The sequence below is a fragment of the Macaca mulatta genome, chromosome 9, assembly GCF_049350105.2.
Source record: "Macaca mulatta isolate MMU2019108-1 chromosome 9, T2T-MMU8v2.0, whole genome shotgun sequence".
NCBI lineage: Eukaryota > Metazoa > Chordata > Mammalia > Primates > Cercopithecidae > Macaca > Macaca mulatta.
In genome coordinates, this window is record NC_133414.1 from 138,543,647 (window position 1) to 138,566,012 (window position 22,366).

The 22,366-nt window shown below is 42.9% G+C and overlaps 1 protein-coding gene across 3 annotated transcripts in view; it reads right to left on the reverse strand.

Moving 5' to 3' along the window:
* The window catches only part of C9H10orf90 (chromosome 9 C10orf90 homolog), a 238,166-nt gene that overhangs the window by 59,667 nt on the left and 156,133 nt on the right, over positions 1-22,366 (reverse strand). For 2 of the 3 annotated variants that reach the window (XM_028826995.2, XM_077947867.1), the window contains 2 exons: positions 21,178-21,269; positions 11,998-13,123 (listed from right to left, as the gene is read on the reverse strand). In XM_028826995.2, the coding sequence (XP_028682828.2) occupies positions 11,998-13,123; positions 21,178-21,269 (1,218 nt within the window). Of the gene's footprint in view, positions 1-11,208; positions 11,331-11,997; positions 13,124-21,177; positions 21,270-22,366 lie in introns of those variants that run through there. The other variant, XM_028826997.2, reaches the window with a different exon arrangement.

The following is a 22,366-nucleotide window of genomic DNA, read 5'->3' on the forward strand; positions in this document are numbered from 1 at the left end:
TCAAGTTGCGTGAGAATTTCTGGAAGGAAACAATTGTATAAGTCAGGGAAATCCTTGTATAAACAAGATACAAACCAGAATTAAATGTGTGATTGGAATTTCCAACCAGCAGAAAAATAACAAATTATCTCATCAGTGGTCTGTGGACAACTGGCAAACCATTTAGGAAAAGCAGATTCCAAACTTACACTGTACAGGAAATATATCCAGAAGGACTACAGACTTAAATAAAAGTACAAGAGAGGCATGCGGGTTACAGAAGTCCTTTCTAAACCTGTCTGTGAAAAGACAAAGGGGAAAAGACGAAGAAGAAATCTGAATGTGAAAAATTACCAGAAACAGATATGATGCCTACATGCAAGGTGGCATCCTGGATCGGATCCTGGAACAGAAAAAGGACATCAGTAGAAAAACAGATAGAATCTGAATAAAGTCTGTAGTTTAGATAATGGTAGTGTACCAATATTAATTCCTTAGTTTATGTCAGTTGTTCTCATCTGGGACCAATTTTGCTTCCTGGGGAACATTTGCCAGTGCCAGGAGACACTTTTGGTTGTGTACTAGGGGGAGAAGGGGAGGTACTACCAGCATCTAATGGTAGAGGCCAGGGATGTTGCCAAGCATCCTTCAGTGCAAAGGACTGCCGCCCACGATGAAGACTTATCCAGCCCACAATGTGGATAGCACCCAGGTCAAGAAACTCTGTCTCAGATAGATGTACTGTGGTTTTGTAAGATGTAAATGTAAGGGGAAGCTCAGTGAAGGATGTATGTATGGAAGTGCTTTCTACTATCTCTGTAACTCTTGTTAATCCAAAATTATTTCAAAATTCAAAGTTTTAAAAATTACCATAGACAACATTAAAAAGTAAAATACAAAAGGTCATTTTCAGCAGAAGTACAAATGCAAAATATGAGAACTCTGAAGAAAACAAAGGCGACCTACAAAAGACGAAATACAGATATACAACAAACACATGAGAGAATCTTCAACATCTTTCTGAAAAGATGCAAATTAATAAATCATAAGTATCATTTTTCACACATCAAAATGGCATGGAGTTTTTTGTAATGGCAATATCCAATACCTGTGCATGTTTAAGGAAGCTGGTATGTACGTACAGATAGTGCCACTTGGAGTGTTATTTGGAAATCTAGATTAAAAAGTCTTAAATTTGTGTCTATTCTTTGACCAGAAGTTCTAGAAATCTGGCTTCAGAAAATCACATAAAATGCTCACATTTTTCTCTAAAGAAATTTATCAACACATTGCTACAAAAATGTAAAATGGAAACAACCTATTTAATAAGGTTTTTAAAAAGCAGTTTAAATAAAGCTATACAATGGAAGCCCAGGTAGCCATTAAACGATTAATAGGAAGTTTGTTTAACAGGTATTGGAACTTCAAAATCCATTGTTGAGAAAAATAAGCCTTCGAAAACAGTATATATTTTACATAATCCCCCTTTTTGTTTAAAAAAAAAAAAGGAAATGAAACAAAACAAAGAAAAAGAAGTTTGTTGCATTTATGAGAGATTCCAAGTAATCTGTCTGGGACGATTTACTGAAATGTTAACCGTGATGTTCTCTCTGGGCAGTAGGATTATGGTTTTCTACTTTCCTCTTTTTGCTTATTTATATTTTAAGTATTATAACAAACATGTTTTACTTTTTTTTTTTTTTTTGAGACAGAGTCTCGCTGTGTCACCTAGGCTAGAGTGCAATGGCATCATTGCAACCTCTGCCTCCCAGGTTCGTGCGATTCATCTGCCTAAGCCTCCCAAGTAGCTGGGATTACAGGTGCCCACCACCACACCTAATTTTTGTATTTTTAATAGAGATGGAGTTTTGCCATGTTGTCCAGGCTGGTCTCGAACTTCTGACCTCAGGTGATCCACCCAGCTCGGCCTCACAAAGTGCTGGGATTACAGGAGTGAGCAACCATGCCCAGCCGAGTGTTGTTTTTTCAATAAGAGAAAATGAAGCATTAGAAAAGCAAATGAATTGAAGAAGAAACTGATTCCATTTAAATTCCTTTCTAAGCAACATTTCAGTGAATGATATTAGACCTGGAAAGAAACCAGTTACCAGCCGCGCCAATAGCCACGGTAGGCTTTGAGGCCACGAAGTTCATGAGGGTTTTGACAGTGAATTACATCAGCGTAAATTCTCCCTGACGTCTAGCATGCTGTATCTTCCAAATGCACAACACTGTGACATTCAATGGACCATCCCTCCCCAGCTCCGCTGCCTGAGGTCTAATGCTCCACTGTTTACAGTTTTTTTGGCTGTAATTTCTGAACTGCAGTGGTCCACGTGCTCTTACATGCCCAAGGATATTTATGAAGATGCAGAAGTTGTCAAAGAAACTCAAAGTCATTTGTTCACTATCTACAGAGGCCATCTGATCAAAAATGCCTAAATATGACCCATCCATATACAAAAACGGATAAGCCTCTATTTCCTTAAAACACCAGGGTCGTTCATCTGCTGAATATACACCAAAGACACTGGAAGAGTGAGTAGATTTTAAGTAAAACTACATAAGTTTCCCTTTATTTCAGCAAACTTATATATTTATAAATGGGGAAAGTAGGACAAAGCCAGGAGTGAGGTCTGCACACCAAATATCACCGTGAGAGCTCACATATTTGCAAGAGATGGGCCTCAAAGTTGACACTGAATTTTAACACACAACGAAGCACACAGTTTGTTACCCCATGGGTCAAATGCTCTGAGAAAGAAAACCTAGAGTTGTTCAGAGGATGCACAACTCTGGAAAAAAGAAAGAATTGAGTTTTTTTTTTTTCCTGTGGGGCACACATAAATAGCATTGTTTAATAACATGAATGAGACACAGGCTCAGCGCAGGCTCTGGCACCACACCAAAGCACAAAGCACACCAAAGAAAACCAGTGCAGTTCTGCCAGGGACTGACTGCCATGATGTGGTCCTTGCATGCAAATGTTTCACTCAACTGAGGAAATGATTAAGGAAAACTGAATTTCTGTAGCTTCTGTCTTTAACTTCTGATTCTATAGACAACAGCCATCTAATGGACCGGTTTATATACTCCTCATCTGTCTGTGACTTTCACTGTTCCTACAAGGGCATTTATTTCAAGAATTAGATTAGGCAAGAGTAGGCATTTGAGGAACAGCTTCTAATCCTAAGTGACAAAGGTTGTGTTCCCTGCATAGAGGACACCTGCCCTGTGCACCTGCCCCTCAGGCTCTCACAGGGACCTTAACCTTGAAGAATCTCCCCATTACCCATGAATAGCTGAGAATCAAGATACACTATAGAATGGACCTGCTTAAACTATGTTGTCAAAGTAGTTTGTTGTAAAATACAGGGATATTTTTCATAATGCTATCAGATGTTCTCAGATGGGCCTCATGCCCAAGCCCGTGGTGCTTCTGCTTGGTTACCCTGACACTCACTGTCACTCATGTAGAGACGGTTGCTCTGCAGTGTCCCAATTTAATCCTAATTTATCCCCCAAACAGAGCTCTTAACCAGGGAGGTACTGACTGAGACATGTTCATTGCAGCATTGGATGAGTGTGTTTTGGTTGGGCGCAGTGCCTCACGCCTGTAATCCCAGCACTTTGGGAGGCCGAGACGAGTGGATCACTTGAAGCCAGGAGTGAGTGTGTTTTGAAAAGTACCCACCCATGTCTGATGCACCTCTCTGGTTAAGAATATCTTTTTCATACTCTCTGATAAAACCCCTGTACCACCTAAGGTCAATAGAATGCTCCAAATATAGACTGCAGTACTTTATTTGCAGTAATGCCCTCATGGGGCTATGACCTAGCAGGGGAAATAAAAGAACATCTGATAGCAATATGAAAAATATTTCTGCATTTAACAACAAACTACTTTGACAACATAGTTTAAGAAGAATTAATGGGCTGGCTCTACCATCTTTATTTATTTCTTGTTCGCCAAAGTTAGCCATTATTGATGAAAAGAAAATCACATTTTACAGAAAATCTTAAAGCTTTGCTTTAAGATTATAAGAAAAGAGCAAAAACTCACCAAGTCAAAGGAATTAAACACATCATCGATTTCTCACTTTTTTTGTTCTATTTTGCAGGGTCATCTGTATCTAGAATACTTTTTCTTTCAGAACTCATCATGCTACTACCCCTACCTTTTTCCAAGATCCCTTCTAAATTGACTTCCTGTGAACAGCTTGGATGATACTGAAGACTAATGATAATTACAAAATGGTTTGAGTCCCCACCACGAGCCCAAGTGCTCAGCACTCTTTACGTAAATTATCTTGTAAAGGACAAGCAAGCAACTGGCGGAGTATAAATGGAGCCCCAGATGAGCCTCATTCCCAAGCCCGTGGTGCTTCTGCCAGGTTACCCTGTTACTCACTGTTACTCATGTGTAAATGGCTGCTCTGCAGTGTCCTAATTTAAAAGATCAGCCCATTACCTGGTCAGCCTGCTTCAGGCTTTGAATCCATTTCTCTTAATCTATTCCTGGCAAACTTGAGTAAATGGCCCATTAATAATGACTCTCTCCTAAACACTGTAGGGACACCTCCTATTCATATAAATGGAAGAATTACTCAGAAAAAAAGAAAAAACAAAGCCATTCTCTCCACGAAGCTAGCTGGGATGGCTGACATGACCAACCTTTAGATACCATATGGACTCTTGGGAATGATCTGGAAACGGTGTTTACGATGATGAGGAAAATGACACAATCTCATCAAGACTTACCAAGAGATAAATAAAACATTCTCAGAAACCTTCAAAATATTTTTGCAACACTGCTTACATATTTTCACCTCTTTAACATTAAATGTGACCACATGAAGGATCATAAAGTTGTTCCTTGACGATACTTGATTATTCTTACTGAGTTCCTAAAGGGAAACAATATTTTGAGACATTTCCCCTGCCACCCTCCACTTCAACTTCAAACCAAGTGGGGATTCTCGTTTCACTTTCTTTTTCACAACCTACCTCTTGGCGGTGAATCGTTCATCGCTCCTCACCCTTTCCTTGCCAGAGAGGTTTTGAATATGGGGATGGGGAAAGGTAGTTTGAAGAAGTAAACACATCAAGCACTTAAGGGGCCCTGACATAAGATTGGGCTTTTTGGGTCATCAACAAAACCCATCCTCCACCCAGCCCACAGGTCCAGGGCACCCACTCTGCAGGCCATTGCTCCATGGTTCTCTATGAGGCTTTGCTCCCAGGCTCTCTACCGGGTAAGATGAGGTCAATGCCAGAGACTCAGAGTTGAATCCTGCCCTCCAGGACTGTGCAGTGTGCAGGTATAACAACGACCTCTACGAAACAGCAAATGCATCACATTAAAAGACCGCTACCTGCCTAGCAAGGAGACCAGGTCTGAGTTATGTGTCAGCATCGCAGAACCAGAGAAGAGCCCAGCGTCTGGTACCACAGCGGACACGATCAATGTCAGGTGAGCAAGAGGAGGTTGTCTGGGTGCTGGCAGGAGGTGCCAGGGCCATGCCCACTGAGTCACAATGAGTGGCACAGGAGCACCTGTTCTTGCTGCTGATGGGAAAAGTGGCAGGCAAGCTGGAGGCCAAGGTCGAACTGCAGTGGGCACCTGCTCTTACGGGACAGGAAGAGAGTCAGAGTGAGACGGGATGGTATTGGTTAGAAAAGGTAAAGAGTAAACAGTACAAGGAGGCCGACAACTCTTCCCTTTGACTCTGAGCGTTGCTCCTTCACCATGTTCTAAGAATCGACCTGAGAAGCAGGCTTGTCTGACAGCTCCTGTGGCAGAAAACCACAGGCCCAAAAAATGTATAAATTAACAAACAAGGAAAGAAGAAAACACAAGATGATCTTGTCCACCTCTCTTATTCCACAGATGAAAAAAACAGAGACCTTGCAGGCAAGGGACCTGCCCAAAGTCACCCAGAGGGCCTGCCCTGGAGCAGGGGGGTCACACACTTCTTCAGAAAAGGCCCAGACAGTAAAAATGTTAGGCTTTGTGGGCCATAAGGTCTCTGTCCCAACTATTCAACTTTGTTGTTGCAGTGTGAAAGCAGCCACAGAACAATGCATAAATAAATTGGCATGGCTCTGTCTCAATACAACTATTTACAAAAACAGGCACCAGGCTGAACTTGGAGTCCCGGTGGTTTGCTCATGCCTGCCGTAGAGCTGCTGCTAAATACCGGGGGCTGAGTTCTTGTCTATTCATCAGCTGATTCTAAGACTCTCTGGCTTATCTTGCTGTTAACAATGAAACAAAACACAAAAACTCATTCTGCTCAATTCTTCTGGTTTCCCTAAAGGTAAGAAAAGACTATTGTAAGATTGTTTACCTGCTTCTCAACCCTGTACCCACTTCATTAGGAGGAACTGTGTAGTTGTGATGTGAATGTCCGCCAGCCAGCAGCAGAAAAGTGGGGAAGCTCTGCAGGGTAGAGGCAGCCCCAGAAAACCAGGAGGGCGTTAGGCACACCTGCAGTCACTTGGAGTCAGCGTGGGACTGCCACATCATCTAATCCATTGGCAAACCTTATTGATTTACCTTGAACACATAGCCCCAGAATCTGACCACTTTTCAATACCTTCACTACTGCTACCCTGTCCAAGTCACTGCTCCCACTCCTGGACAATTGTCCAATATATATTTGCTGAATGAACAAACATCAAGAGCGAGAGAGTAGAATTATGCACTAGCCTCCTCATACAGGTGCTAAGGCCTATAGCGCTCACCACCAATCCCCTGCCCCGGGTCTAGCCTAGCAAGATCCTTGACTTATTTTAGAGCATTATGGAATGACAGAGTGGAAAACACAGACTGAATGGCAGAATGGCCAGCTGTGATGGACACTGCATTATACTGCTCAGATCTCCCTTCAGGAAAGAAGAGCTTCTTCCCCCAGCTGCTGGAAGTCCTATAGGAAGAGTGCCCTCGGCGATCCACCCTATAGGAATTGGCTGACTGAAGAGAGCTCCCTCACCCAAGGTCACATACCTTCCTGGGAAATATAAGGGCCCAGTCCCCTTACAGAAACTCAGAATAACCTTGAAGGCCTATCCTAGATTCAGAGTTCCCTAAGTGGCTGGCAGAGGCCTTGCTTATGACTGCACCACAGAACACCTTCTCCCTCTGCCCAGTCCTGCTTCACTTCCTGGATGTTGTATCCCAGAACACTCCCCAGTAAATACCCTGACCATTCATCTCCACCTCAGAGTCTGATTTCTAGAGAATCTAATATGCAATACTGGGAAACAGAGTAAAGTTTACCTTAGGGGATGGATTTAGTTGAATACTAGACCAGAAGTCAGTAAATTATAGACTGCAGGTCAAATCTGGCCCACTTCTTGTTAGTGTAAATAAAGTTTTATTGGCAACAGCCACACTTATGTATTTATGCATTGTTGATGGCTGATTTTGCACTACAACAGCAAGTTGTCTCCTGCTGTGCCCTTCTCAGTGACAGCCCCAGGCAGAGTAGCAGTTAAGGTGGTGGTGACTCAATGGCAGGCCTCATCTCCACTGCCACTATCAAAGGTGGTATCTGAAGACTGAGTTGTTAGTTGAGTAGTTGCTACAGAAACCATACGGCCCGTGAAGCCAAACACACATTCTCCCAATCTGGCCCTTCACAAAAAAAGGGAAAAAGAAAAGGTTGCTGATCCCAATTATAGATCATTAAAGAAAAAAAAAATCACATTTGTAAAATATCTTCTGGTTCCTCTAGTAAAAAGTCTTCATGGGATGAGAGTGGGAGTCTAATGCAGGCTTCTCTCCTCCAAGTAGGCTTGGTTTATGTGTGCATGGTTTGTTATCTTCCCTTGAGTGGTGTAAGTGAGATAAACCTCTCCCGCTATCAATGTGGCAGTACCATACCATCTAAGTGCGAGTAGGCACAGAGCTCATTTGGAGACCTGGCAGGGATTTCTGCCTTCTAGTCATCCACATCTTTATTCACTAGTGATGCTAAACTCCACTGAGGACATCTCAGACCAATGCCACCAAAGCCTGTGCACTGACTGAAGGAGTTGCAACATGGGTCCACCATAGAACGTGAACGCAAAGAGGTGTGGACAGTGTATTCACTAATCTTTTCTTCAGTAGCATCTACCGTCATTGGAAGATTTTGCTCCCTCTACTTGGATATCTCAGAAATGGAGAAAAGCTTCAGATTTAAGCCACAGATGCACAATAAAATTGGCAGGAAGAAATGTGTCTAAGTCAATAGTGAGTCAGGCATGCACATCCAGTGAGTTGGGAACCATTTGGGTTAACATGGTATATTTCACAGACCACCACAAAGAACTGGATTTCAGGCTGAGGAGGATTTCTGAGCCAATACATTTTAACTGTATCAAATAATATGGCTTATTACATTTTTTCATAAATTAACTTGCAGTTCACTCTCCTAATAGTCTACCGCGGTAACTGGCAACCAAATACTAGTATTACTCCAGACGTTCACAAGCAGCAGCCTTCAGATACCACCTTTGATAGTGGCAGTGGAGGTGGGGCCTGCCACTGAGTCACCACCGTCTTAATTGCCCTGCCTGGGGCTGTCACTGAGAAGGGAACAGCAGGAGACTAGTACACAGCTCTAGCACCAACTGGCCACGTGGACTTGGGCAAATCATTTATTCTTCAAGCCTCATTTGTGTTGTCTGAAAAATAAGGATAATGATACTCTTTACAGATGGTTGAATGACTCAAAATAATGGATGCAGCCCAGGGCCTGGCGCCTAGGACTTCTACAACGTATGTTGTGGTTATGAGTAAGATGATGATGATGAAGATGATGATGGTGATGATGACAAGAATGGGGATTAAATTTTTTTATGATAGATGCGAAGATTTGTCCAATGCCCACCTACATGGTGCTATCCGAATGCTTACCAATAGTAGAGATGTAAAGACAAAATATACAGGGACCGAGGAGATGAGCAAAGAGAGAACCAATTCCTTAACCTTCAGCCCGAGACGAGAGCAGGTGCCCACACGTCTATTGGAATGCTATGTCTCAGTAGACACAGCTATTTGCATTGCATGACGTGCTTGTGTCTCATTTTTCCTAATCTTATCTTTTGGGTGCATATCCTGGAGGCTCAATCATGAATACAATTTGTAGAACTTTCTGTCCAATGACATAATGACTAGAACTAAAATTGCTTTGCCTCTGTTTGTAGAATCTCCCAGGCTGCACCCACCAAGCAGCTGAATGTCAGTAAGCCAGCCAACAGAAGATCCTGCTCATGAGGTATTTTGGAATCCTTCAGATAAAAAGAATCAGATTCAATAACTATGAAGTATGAAGACTGCTAATAGCATGTGTAACCACAGGAGGCTGTCAAGAATGTCTCAGATAGGATTCCAGTTCCAGACAGGAAAATATAAACAGTTCCTCTGAGTTTTAATGAGCACTGCTGCAGTCTGAAATCTCTTGCATTATGGCTAAAAGGTATTGTTGAAACTGAAGATCAGCAAGCTCACCCTCCAAACATCGTGCACATTGTGTGAGGACAGCCTGTGGTCATTAAAGTCAATAAGCTGTGCTGGTAAATTTCAGGCCAGAATTCTACAGCATGGACAGATGTGCTTTCTTGTCACCTGAGAAGAAATAGAGTCCACTGGAAATTAGTTTCTGAGTGAGGGAGCACACAGCCAGGGGTACACGTGTAGGTGAGGGTGTGCATTTGTAGGCATCCGAGGCAAGTGCCCCACTGTGCACCCCAGGGCTCGGTGGCTTTGGACTTTGCGGCTGAAGGGCTCAGAATCACATGGAGCCTCTTTTCTTTGCAGAGTCCACTTTAGGCAAATAGAGCTGAAATTTTTTGAAGCTTGATAGGATCTCGAAAAACATCCAATCTAACCGCTGCTCTAGTTACCCAGATGAGGAGTTCAGAGAGTGTCACTCCTCCACATACACTGAGCTAGAAATAACAGATCAGCAACTCTACAAAAAGGTGTTCCAAATGTGGTATATATACACCATGGACTACTACTCAGCCATGAGAAGGAATGAAATCATGTCTTATGCAGCAACTTGGTTAAAGCTGGAGGCTATTATTCTCAGTGAAGTAACATAGGAATGGAAAGCCAAAAACTGTATGTTCTTATAAGCGGCAGCTAAGCTATGAGTATGCAAAGGCATACAGAGTGATATGATGGGTTTAGAAACTCAGAAAAGAGAGGGTGAGAGGTGGGCCTAGGGATTTAAAAAAAACACATCAGGTGCAATATACACTACTTGGGTGACGGGTGCACTAAAATCTCAGAATTCACCACTGTATAATTCATCCATGTAACCAAAAACCACTTGTACCCCCAAAGCTACTGAAATTATTAAAAAGGTATTCAAGTCTCCCCTAGTCTCTGTGACTATCTCTTTCCTCAAATGGTAGAATGAAGCCTCATGGCTTAAAGCCACTCGTGAATCTCTGGGATATGTGCTTTTTCTGGGGAATGTTGGCCCATAGGATGTAGAATGAATTTACACTACTTGCCTAAGATAATCCCTTACAGGAGTAGTCATTTCACAAAATCACAATAAAAAATCTTCTCTGCACCACCAAAGCCAAAAAGTAAGTTGGGGGAAGTTTCCACACTCTTGTTGCCCTCCTCTGAGATGAGTGTTTGAGATCTGGCTCTTATTATTTGTGGAGAGCCTCTGGTGAAAAGTACTATAAATCCAAATTATTATTTCACACCATGAAACGTGGTTTAAAAAATGAGAATGTGCTTTAACTGGGGTAACACACAACAATGCAGTGGTATATTTCTGGAATAATCATCAATAAGGAAGATGAAGTGCTTAGCTTGAGCAATCTCTTTAAATACTAAAGTGGGATTTATCTTTGGAACACTGGTAGCTGCTTATGTTGTCCTTCTTGTAATAAGTCTGTAAGACATGCGTTTCAATGGTTTAATCAATCTGAAAGCCATATCAAAATTGCCTTAAAAATCTCTGTGCATTAAATATATATATACTTGTTAACATTAATTACATCATTTAACATTTCTATACACATTATAACTTTAAATGTTTTAGTCATTTTTATTAACAAAGCTTTAATGAACCAAAGTTGTACTGTAAAATTATTATGCACATTCTGCATTTTCAATTGTATACTAATATCTTTAAATACCTTTTTCCAAATAGAAATTCAGTAATTCATAAACCAGAGCCTCTTGTAGAAAGTAAAAAGTTGAAAATCAGAAGTTTACACACAGAAAGAAAGAAATCTGGCCTCTTTCCTCCAAAAAATGCCTGCTTTCCTCTTTTGATTTCCCAAGAAAGGTAAAGAGTCCTCAGGGCAGCCCACCTTGGGAATTCTGCCCGACCCTGGAAATGGCAGAAACAGCAACAAATCCTGGCCGAGATGCCCCAGAAGACACAACCAGGGGGACAGAAAATTGCTGCTGCTGCTACTATTTGGCACAGAGAATCCCTGACTTGCCTAATTTAGAAAATGTCCTATAATTACTATACACGCACACACATACACATTCACATGCACACATTCACACATACACACTCCATTATGAAGCTTTGCAGTCTAGCTTTTATATCAATGAGGCTAACTTGAAAAGCAAAAAGTACAGAAATCTGGACACTTCCAAATACGCAGATGTTTGGCGAGAGAGATGAAACATCTGGGGGCGAATGGCATTTCATTCTTCTCACCCTCTTTTGGAAAGCAGTTTGGGCATGTTGTAAATTAACTTCCTTTGGAGGCTATCATTTCCTTCTCATTACATATGGTCTGGAACTATTGGGAACAAGAATTAGACAGAAGGCCTCTTACAATCTACAAAAGTGTCAACTAAAAAAATCTATCCAATCAGACATCGATGCTGAGCTATCAGTTGTCAACTATGTGCAGAGCAGATCACTGCAAGTCTACTGAGAAATGGCTCTTAGAGTAAGTTTTGTATAAGAAACTCACTCAACAGCACCTTGCTAGGACATTTACACAGGTCACCCTCCTGCAGATGCACGCACCACTCACCTGCCCTGTAACTCCAGCCAGGAATGTGAATGGACAGTTGGTTGGCATGACCGCTGGCATGACAATGAGTTGCATGATGCTTTTCCCCTTTTCTTACAGTGACCTGGTTAGCTCCCACATTTGCCAATTCTGTGTTTTCCAATGGAAAAGAACCACTCCAAGGACATGCGCCGGTCCCCAAATGCACCCGCCCCAACGATGGGGTTTCCTTCAAGTGACTTTCTTGTAAACCTGGGTTCCAGCGCTGGCCTACGAGGTCCTGGTCTCCCTCCACGAGCTCCTGCTTCAGGGCTCCGCTTATTGGCTCCCTGTTCACTAGGCCATCTACTCCATCTGCTGTCAATCTGTGGGAACTACAACTGAGGTTGAGCGACAGGACGGATCTGTGCATTTTGGGGCCGGCAACTTGAGGTGGCTCAATGGGGACGGAGAGAGACTTGTCTACATAATAGATTGAATTTGGACACTGCTGAGACACCCTGAGGTGGACACAGGAACTGAACACCAGCGGGCTCTTTCCTGACAGTGGGGTGTCTGGAGAAAAACTGGTCCCTTTGTCATCCACATGGGTGACCCAGTACTTGCGTCTCTCACACAACCCTGTGTGGGCCTCGGGAACCTTCAGCCGCACCACGGAGCTGTTTCCGGAGAACTCTGTGCAGGCAAAAGATCTCTGATGCCGAGCTGGATGGGCGCCATTGGCCAGAGCTGGGGGCGCCTGGAACAGTGTGTCCTCAGCCCTGCACTTGGGGCACAGAGAGTCCCCAACAGTCCCCCACAGCAGGGCGCTGGCTGGGGGGCCCACGCGTCTGGCCGTGATGGTGATAGATGCAAACCCTCTGCGGGGACCCCCACAGTGGCTCTCTTTGGGTGGCAGCTCTGTCTCAGGTCCTCGCTCATCTGACGGTGCTGGGATTCCTAATCTGCCCGGAAGTAACGCAAATGCCCTGTGAATGTTGACTCCGCTGCGATTAGCCAGAGATTGCTTGGTGTGATGCGCACGAGCCTGACCAATCGTACAAGGCAGGGGCAAGGAGGCCCTGTTTTCTCTCAGCTTATTCTCATCAATCATCTGGGAGATGACTAAGGATGAAATCATTTTTGTGTTTTGTGATGCCAGGGTCTCCTGCAAGTAGAAAAAGATTCCAATTATTCAAGCAGTCTGTTGAAACACAGACAGTAAACTCTCTTTCAAGGGCCACCAGGATGCTGGAGCACTTGGTTCATAACACTCAGATGTCTTGTCCAAGGCTTTTTACTGTACACCTGATGCTCAGAGATGTCAGGAAAGGCAGGAAAACTAGATGTTTATGACAAGTTACATGTTCTGGAAACATTGGCCTGAGTCATGAATTGGTTTTCTCTGCTGGGCATCTATTCTTAATTTATCTAATGATGTCTCAACGGGAATCATCTAATTCTGATAACCACCTCCACCAAGCCCAGGAGCCCCCAAATACAGGCTCGCATCCTCAATGGAGAGGAAAGACAGAATTCTGGAGGTGGGCTGGAATTTGGGGCCGCAGGTTCATGTGGGAGGTAAGTCAGCACTCCTGAAAAGAAACAGCAATGGTGGTTACCAGGAGGCCTCTCCCTACCTTGGTCCTTCGCAGTCCTCCACATTTGCCGCAGTCCTCCACATTTGCCGGTTTAGACTCTAATTCAGTTGCTCCCTGCTGCTTGGCATCATGGAAGTCAAGGTCCAGAGAGCAAAACAATAGAAATCAAATGCCCAGACAGGCATGGTGGCTCACGCCTGTAATCCCAGCACTTTGGGAGGCCGAGGCGGGCAGATCACCTAAGGCTGGGAGTTTGAGACCAGCCTGACCAACATGGAAGAACCCCAACTCTACTAAAATACAAATTTAGCCGGGCGTGGTGGCACATGCCTGTAATCCCAGCTATTCAGGAGGCTGAGGCAGGAGAATCGCTTGAACCCGGGAGGCGGAAGTTGCGATGAGATGAGATTGCGTCACTGCACTCCAGCCTGGGCAACAAGAGCGAAACTCTGTCTCACACACACACACACATTTAAAAAAAAAAAAAAAATCAAATGCCCACGTTTGCCCAGACCAACACTATGGCAATCAGTTGATTTCACCTATCAGAATTGGGGGATGGGGACACTGGACCAAGGCACAGGTAGCTTTGCTGCATTTCAATGATCGGTTGCATGAGTTTTTGTCCAATATTTTTAAATGACCAAGGTGTTTCATTTTTCCTAATCAGCAGATTGTCCTAATGGTAAATTGCTCATGTAAATTCCAAAAGAGTGTGCTATGATTTTTAACAAAGCATCTAACCAGGTCTGTACTCATTTGTTTCTATTATGGTTATGTATGAAGCACTACAAAATACAACATGGAAAATGGACTACACCCCAGCACTTAGTGAAGGCTAACAGGGTCCTGGCCTCCGTTTAGACATTCATTACAGTACATGCTTACAATGAATCCTTGCATAGAACTGCACAGGATCTGGAATGATGTATGTATCCACTAAACTCCCACTGCTTGCAGATAATCTTTGCTTTGGGGGCCTGAGGACATAACTGGATGCCCAACAATTGCCACAGCAGCTCCCAAATCCCAACATGCAGAGAATGGCCTGGGATGTTACAAGTACAGGTTCCCCAGGCCCCGAGACTGATTCTGTAGGTTGTGGGTGGCACCCAGGCATTTGCATTTCAACTGATATCCCAGTGATTCTGATGTAGGTGATCTGGGTCGCATACTTTGAGAAACACAGACAAGTTGTGAGGCTGCTGGTCTTCTCAAGACAACACATTTTGGAGAGGAAGGGCCTGTGTATGTTGGAAGCAGGGTCTTTGCTCCTTCCAAGAGGTGACAGCAAGCACAGTAGCATTTTTATTTTCTTCAGGGCAGGACTAATGTTTGCTGACTCAAATAACTGCATGTTTCCCACTAGCTGGACATTTGGCATGGCAAGTCCACATGGCTGCAGGAGGGCCAGTGTGTGATCGTAGCTGCCTGAGGGGCTCTGTATCCTCAGAGTCAGGCATGAGAAGACGGTTGGCTTGTTTTGCATGACAATCTCCGTCACATTATATGTGGTTTTTTTAAAAAAAGATACATAGGAAGTTGTACATTCAAAAGATACCCAGAGATGAGCAACAAAGAAGAAATAGGCAGGAGAGTCATTTTAAAATTTACTTCATTTAAAAATAAATCAAAATATCCCTGGCTACTTTTTTTCCAAAAAAAAAAAAAACAAAAAACGGTCAATGCAGTAGCACCGAGTCATGAAAGGGGACATTCAGCCCTCTCTTTTAGCCCAACGGCTGCTTCACACTTCCAGATCATATCATGCGTTGCTTCCCTGAGGCTAGCTCTGCTGGAACTCCTGTCAAGTGGGGCTTCCTCTCTAGTAGTTGTCAGCCCAGGGTTCATCAGTCACCTGGGAACTTGTCCAAACCCTAATGCCCAGGCCTCATTCCCAGACAATTACATTGGAATTCCTGGGCAGGCAGGCCCAGGCATCAGTGTTCTTAGAGCTTCCAGTGAGATTCCAGCCTGCAGCCCCAACACTTCTGTGGCACCCTGAATCCTTTCCACTTGTACCACTTTTTATGGATGTAGTTTACATACAAGAAAACTGAAATGCACCTGGTGCCTATTTCACTTGGTACACAGTCCCTTCCATTTTAGTTAAATTTAGTTCTGATCATAATTGTTCTTGTGTACCCTACGAGGAGTGCAATCATACCCTGTAGGAACTCCTTTGACACTGCTCTTTGAAGAAAAAAAAAAAAAGACCCACTTTGGAAACTGCAGTGTAGGTCTTATTTTATAGGGCAATGTTTCCCAAAGTTTGTGCCAGGGACTGCCTGCATAGAAACCACCTAGAGTGAGTGAGTGAGTGAGAGACAGAGAGAGAGAGAGAGATGGTGTGTGTGTGTGTGTATGTATGTGTGTGTGTGTGTGCTGATGGGGAGGACATGTTAAAAATGTAGATTTCTAGACCTCTCTCTCCTTGGACCTAGGTTGCTCAGGATCTATGGGATAAAGCCTAGAATTTGTGTCTTTCACCAGCTCCCAGGTGATTCTTCTGCATGGATATGGTGGGAAGGATGCCAGCCTAGGACTCAGGCCAGCTGGGGTCTAGCGTGAGCCGGGACTCCCATACTGGCTACAGGACCTTGGACAGGGCCTTTGGCGGTCACAGCTGCTAAGCAAGGAGAAAACAGGGGTGATTCTTGGGGGGAGTCCTCCAGGCTTCCCCGTACTGTGGTCTCCACTATCAAGACAGTACCTATTCTTCAGGCTCAGGACACCATGACACCCATGAGCTTGGCATCAACAAGGGGTGTGTTGCTGGGAATGAGTGAATGTCATCTCACCCTGGAACGACAGGAATGGGAAATACCTGACGCTGGCTACACGTCTGGACTGAGCCCTGAAGCCACAGTCAGAGCCCAGGGCCGTGCATACTGAGGGATGCCCCCAGGCTGTGCTGAGGGGCTGCAGGCCTGTACGTCCCTCCAGAAGATCCTAGCAGCCCAGAGGACGGGATAAGGAATTAGCCACCGTTTCATTAAGTGGGGCCTGGCAAGTGTGACCGTGATGTTTTGACTCTATGAGATGTGAATGGATGCGGGAAGAGCAATCATGAACGGCATGAACTTGAACTTATTTCTGAAGCTCTGGAGTCACTCAGGATGTCAAGGTGACACTGCTCCTGAGGGACAAATACTGATGAATGCCCAGTTCCAAAGAAAAATCGATTTGCCCTCTCAAGATACCAATGTGTGATGTAATTCTCCGGTACTCTTCCCATGACCCAGCAGAAACAAGTGGATATCCGACATAATCCAACCTACAGAGGAGTGAGGGGTGTTCACATCAAAGCGATACCATATTTCAGTGGACTTTACAATGGAATGCATTTGAGTTTACCTGAATTACATAAACAAATGACTCATTGTATATCCAATACATTGAAATTTTGCTGATAGAAATGTAGAAGTCATGTAATTTTTTAGGTGCAATTCTATTATTCATAACATACAGTCATGGTCAAACTCTTTAACTGTGCATTCCATGTATTTATTTGTGCACCTACTATGTGCCAAGTGCTGCATTTTCCCAGTGTGTAGTCTCAGCTTTGACAAAAGTCCCCAAACAACAAACTGGGAGATATTGAAAAGGAAACACTGGATGACTCTTTGCTCTTTAATACACAGGACACTCTTGTTTGGGAAGTTCTGTGTATTAAACCCTGCTCTCAGTGAGACCCATTAAATGATTGAAGATAAGGTCCAACCTCTTAAAAATCTATGTGAGTTTGCCAGGGCTACCATAGCACCAAAGTACCACACACTGCGTGACTTAAACAACTGAACTGCTTTTCTCAGTTCTAGGAGCTGGGAGTCTGAGATCAAGGTGTCACAGGGCTGGTTTCTTCTGAGGCCGCTCCTTGGCTTGTAGACGGCCATCTTGTTCCGGCATCTTCACATGGTCTTCCCTCTGTCCTCTGCCCCCATGTGTGGGTCCTAATCTTTTCTTCTTATAAGGACACCAGTCAGATTGGATTAGGACCCACTCTAATGACCTCACTTAACCTTAATCACTTCTTTGAAAGATGCTACCTCCCAACGCAGTCACATTCTGAGAAAGCAGAGGATAGGACTTCAACATATAAATTTAGTGGGGGTTGGGGGGACACGATTCAGCCCCTAACACATCATTTTGTGTTGCATTCCTCTTCTGGGTCTCGGAAACCAAGAAGGGGATGAGATGGGGGGTTATTTAATGTTCCTAAATCAGCCAACTACTTTTAAAACTGGGCAAATTTTCTCTAGAGAGTAATTACCTCCTTTATGCCAAATATCTTCTCAAATTAAGCTATTTCGGGTGACATTCCATCCTCCTTTCTACTGGGTTAACTAAACATGTCTTTACAAAGAGATTCCTTTCATCTAAAATAAAATTCACTGACATCAGATTTGATTTAAAAGGAGGATGAAAATCATCTCATATTTACGGTAGAACGTTCGTGTTGGAGAGAGGTCAGATGCGTGGCTGGGTTTTGTCTCGGTTTGGTGAACCATCCATTTCCTGACCAGCACCACACAACGCATTTTTCACATTTTCTTTCCCAGAGATGCTGCTTTAAGACATTGATTTCTCTTAAATGTTTCAAAGATGATTTTGTAGTGCTGGTAACTGTTTTCACAGTTTCATGCTTTTACGGACTGTTTTTAACTTTATATTTATGCCTTGAGGTATTTCTAAGAAGGGCGTAATTTCATAAATTGAAGCCAGAAAGAGTCAAGTAGCAGATGATCAGAGGAATCGGCTCTTAAGCCACTGGAGTGACGATACCTCCATTCCTGTAGCAATTTATTTCTCCAAAGAGTAAGCCTCTCCTCCCATCTCTACCTTGAAACCTGAATTTTTCCCCATTGCTGCTCTGCAACCTGTGCTGGACTTGCCCGAAGATTCTTTGGCTGCAGCTTCCCACAGAAGACTCTGCAGTCCTCTCCGCATTTGCTGCAAACCTGCCTTCCTCCTTTGAGTTGATCTGGAGCCACGGTCACTGTCAGCCTAGGGGCATTTCATCCTGAATGGAAGCGCATTTTCCAATGTATGAGCTTGCTCAATTATGTAGCAACAGGGGAAGACAGTTTAAAGACAAATGGAAAAATCTGATCTTTTCTCATTCTGCATCGTGAAACTTTTGCCTTTCCAGGCAGTTACTAAAAACAAAGAACTCAATGCAGTGTGACATAGAGCATTGAAAAGCCAGAAAGAATCTATTTCTTCCCCAATTTTTAAATTGTGGTGAGACACACATAACATTTACTATCTCAGCCATTTTTAAGTGTACAACTTAGTGGTATTAAATGCATTCATAATGTTGTACAACCATCACCACTATCCATTTCAAGAGCTCTTTTCGTCTTGTAAAACTGAAACTCTATACCCAGTAAACACTCACTTCCCAGTCCCTTTTCTCCATTCCCTCACAACCACCAAGAATCACTGCTTTTTTTTTTTTTTAAAGGGGAGTGGGTAAGTAAATTCTGACTGCACAACTGCATCTTATATTCTGCAGAAATTAAAAATACAAATTACAAATAATTTAAATGACATGAGGAATTGCTTATGATGGGATATTACAAGAGAATAATACAAGAGAGCTACAAAAGTTAAATTACATCACAGTCTTATGTTAAAATGCATGGGGAAAATAGAGGAAAATGTACAGATAAATATTTTCTTATTTGTTTCCGTATTTTCCTATTTCTGCATGGGGTTGCTTTTACTTTTATTAAGAGGAAAATTTAAAAAAAATTTTTTAAAGAAGAGAACTCTGTTCTATATTTACTCCTTTTAAATAATCATTTGGCAGAAAAGGTGACTTCCTATCATTGCTACAGCTTGAATGCATTTTGGAAGGAAAAATGATCAATCTTGTGGGGGCCCTGGAGGAGAGGCGGAGACTTACGGCAGCCACAGTCGCAGGGCAGCAGGGCAGTCCCTGGCGTGTTTCATCATCTTATGGCAGCCTTCTAGTGCACGCCCAGGGGCGAGCTCTAAACATTCCAAGTTAGGAGGAAAATTTGAGTCACCTACTGACCAAATTAGATGATCCAGATGATGCCAGAGCAGGTGGTCAGAAGGTATAATTTCCAGAGTTATTGAACTCAGTCATAGATAATGACCAAGCATGAGAGCGAAAGGGGAAAGAGAGAGAGAGAAGTCTGTCTGTGTGTGTGTGTGTGTGTGTGTGTGTGTGTGTTACAGGGATGCAGCCACATAGCCACAAACATGGGCATCAACATTAGTGTCTAAACTCTGATTAATTTATGACATCAATAGGAAAATGCTGAAATTTGCCAGCTCAATGTGAAAAACAGGTGACAAAGATCCTCAGTTGATATCTGTCTTAAAAAAGAGTAGCGGTGGAGCTCAGCGGGATTGCCCCCACGCCCTTCCCTGACTCGATCTCTCTCCTCCTAACTGGCATCTCCACCTAAGGACGGCTCTCAGTGATCCACTGCTCTTTCCACCCATTTTCCTCCCCAAACCCAGGGCTCTGACTCCTGCTCTGAGGGAGCAAATTAATTACAGCCATGCATCTTTACATCTGGAGACAGTGAGCTTGGTGCTTTCACATAGAAAGGGCTTTAAATATTGATGAGTAAATCTCAGGACCCCAAATAACTTCCTTTCTCCATCTTGTGGGATTTCAAGTCCCGAGTCTCTGAAGGAAATATTGAGCTTTATTAAATACAGAGCTAAATCAAAGTAACACCTAACACAAGCATTTTGGGTAAAAAAAAATTTAACAGGCATCTTTGTTACTTTAATCTGTTATGAGAGAGTGATTCTTATAATTTCACTCTCTCTTAGAACTACAAAAATTGGTGGCAGAATCTCCATTTGTGACAGATAGCAGAAGCCTTGTAAACTGTAACATCTTGGACAGTTTTTTAAGGTGAGAAAGTCCATACTGTAAATCTTGTTAACTCAAAAGAGACTTCCACCACGACAGTCCTTTAGACCAAGCTCAGAACAAAAGCTCCAGAGCCAGGCAGATTATACGAGCTGTGAGATTTGGGGCAAGTCACCTACTGAAGCTGTAGTTTTCTCATTTTTAGGTATTAATATAAGAGCAGTACCTGTCTCATGGGGCTATGGGAAGGATTAACTGAATCAGTCGATTAGTCAGAGCCTGGTATATGATACATTGACAATATTAACCACTGTGCACCAAGCTCTTTTGTTCCCTACAATCTGAAATATTTCATCTCATAAATATGACCTCTGATTTTCTTCCTTGTTCAGACCACTGACACTTTTTGCAGTTCTAACAACCTATACCAGCTTGTTAGATTTCAGAGTATCTCTTTCGCATCTTCAAAATGCTGTATGGCATCATTCTCCCTCTGTTTCTATCTCTCTCTCCAGCAGATAAATTTTAGTTTAAAATTGAGAGCAATTGCCGTATTCTAAGATGCTGCAAGCTTACAAATTGTTGCTGAAGATGATAAAAGAATAATTACATCTATAGCGTGGTTAGATTGTTTGCCGCATTAATTCAATTTTTGACTAAATAAAATAAAACGCAATCACATCACAAGTAGGCCAGTGATTATGTTTTATAGATGGGTGCATTTTGCTGACTATTCTAGAAGTTAGAAATGTATGTTACCTTGGTGAAGTCAGATTTCGCCTCTGTGACATCAGACTGGAGATTTTTAAGGGCAATTTGATCGCTTGTACTGTGGTAGTTGTCCCGTAATCCTAGGCAAAAGGAGATAATATTGCTACTTTTTAGTAGATAAAAGGATAAAATGGAATATATAACTCTACTGTAAAATTTAATGTCACCTACTCACATATTCTATCAGCCAATAGTAAATCCAGGATAGTCTAACCATGACAAAACCTTGTACATTTCTCTTATTCCATCCCATCCATTTAACCTCTCTGGGTTCATTATTAGTTTATTCAGCTGCGAGATTTCTTCCATACGATCGTTTGTGTTCTTTAGACTCAGTCACAATTACACAATTTTAGGCCTATCATATTCACCAGCGTCCCAAGTTTATACTCAGCAGAAGAGAGATTCACATCTATAGATTTCCCAACATCACTAGAGCTAAGAATGAGTGAAATACAAAACTGACCTTCATTCAGCCTCTTCATGCAACCATTATTGGAGGGGTCATGGATGACTCAGAAACTGATATGAACACTGTTTTAGACCCTCTGAGGATAATTTAGTGATCATATCATGAGACACTCTACGTAAAATCCCCCACCTGTGCCTCTCTGTGAGTGTCTGCCACAAAGATAGCTAAGAATATTGTCAGGTCCAGCTGGACGGAGCAGCAGACCGAGAACTGGAGGAGCGGGATTCTAGTCCTGGATCCCCCAAGCACTAGCTTAATAACAGTGGACATATCTATGGAGCTACTCTGCCTGAATTCCTCATCCACCAAACCTGCCCTGAGTGCCTCACGGAGTCCTGGGCAGAAGCTTTCCCTCAGATGCAAGCCAGCAGTACTACAAAGTCTACCCAGGGCTTACACGGCCTTACACTACGGGGCTGTAATAAATGGCTCCCCAGCTGCTAGTGCAGGTGATGAGAAAGAAGAGATTTATGAAAGCAGCTCCCTAAACTAGAGTCCTGCCTTTATCAACTCATCAAAAAGGTTTATGAACATTTTAGATATACAGTCACGCACTGCACAACAACCTTTCAGTCAGTGAAGGACTGCATATATGACAGTGGTCCAATAAGATTATAATGGAGCTGAAAAATTCTTATCACCTACTGACACTGTAGCCATCAGAACGTTGTAGTATAATTGTTTGTTTAAATAAAAGTAGTGTAG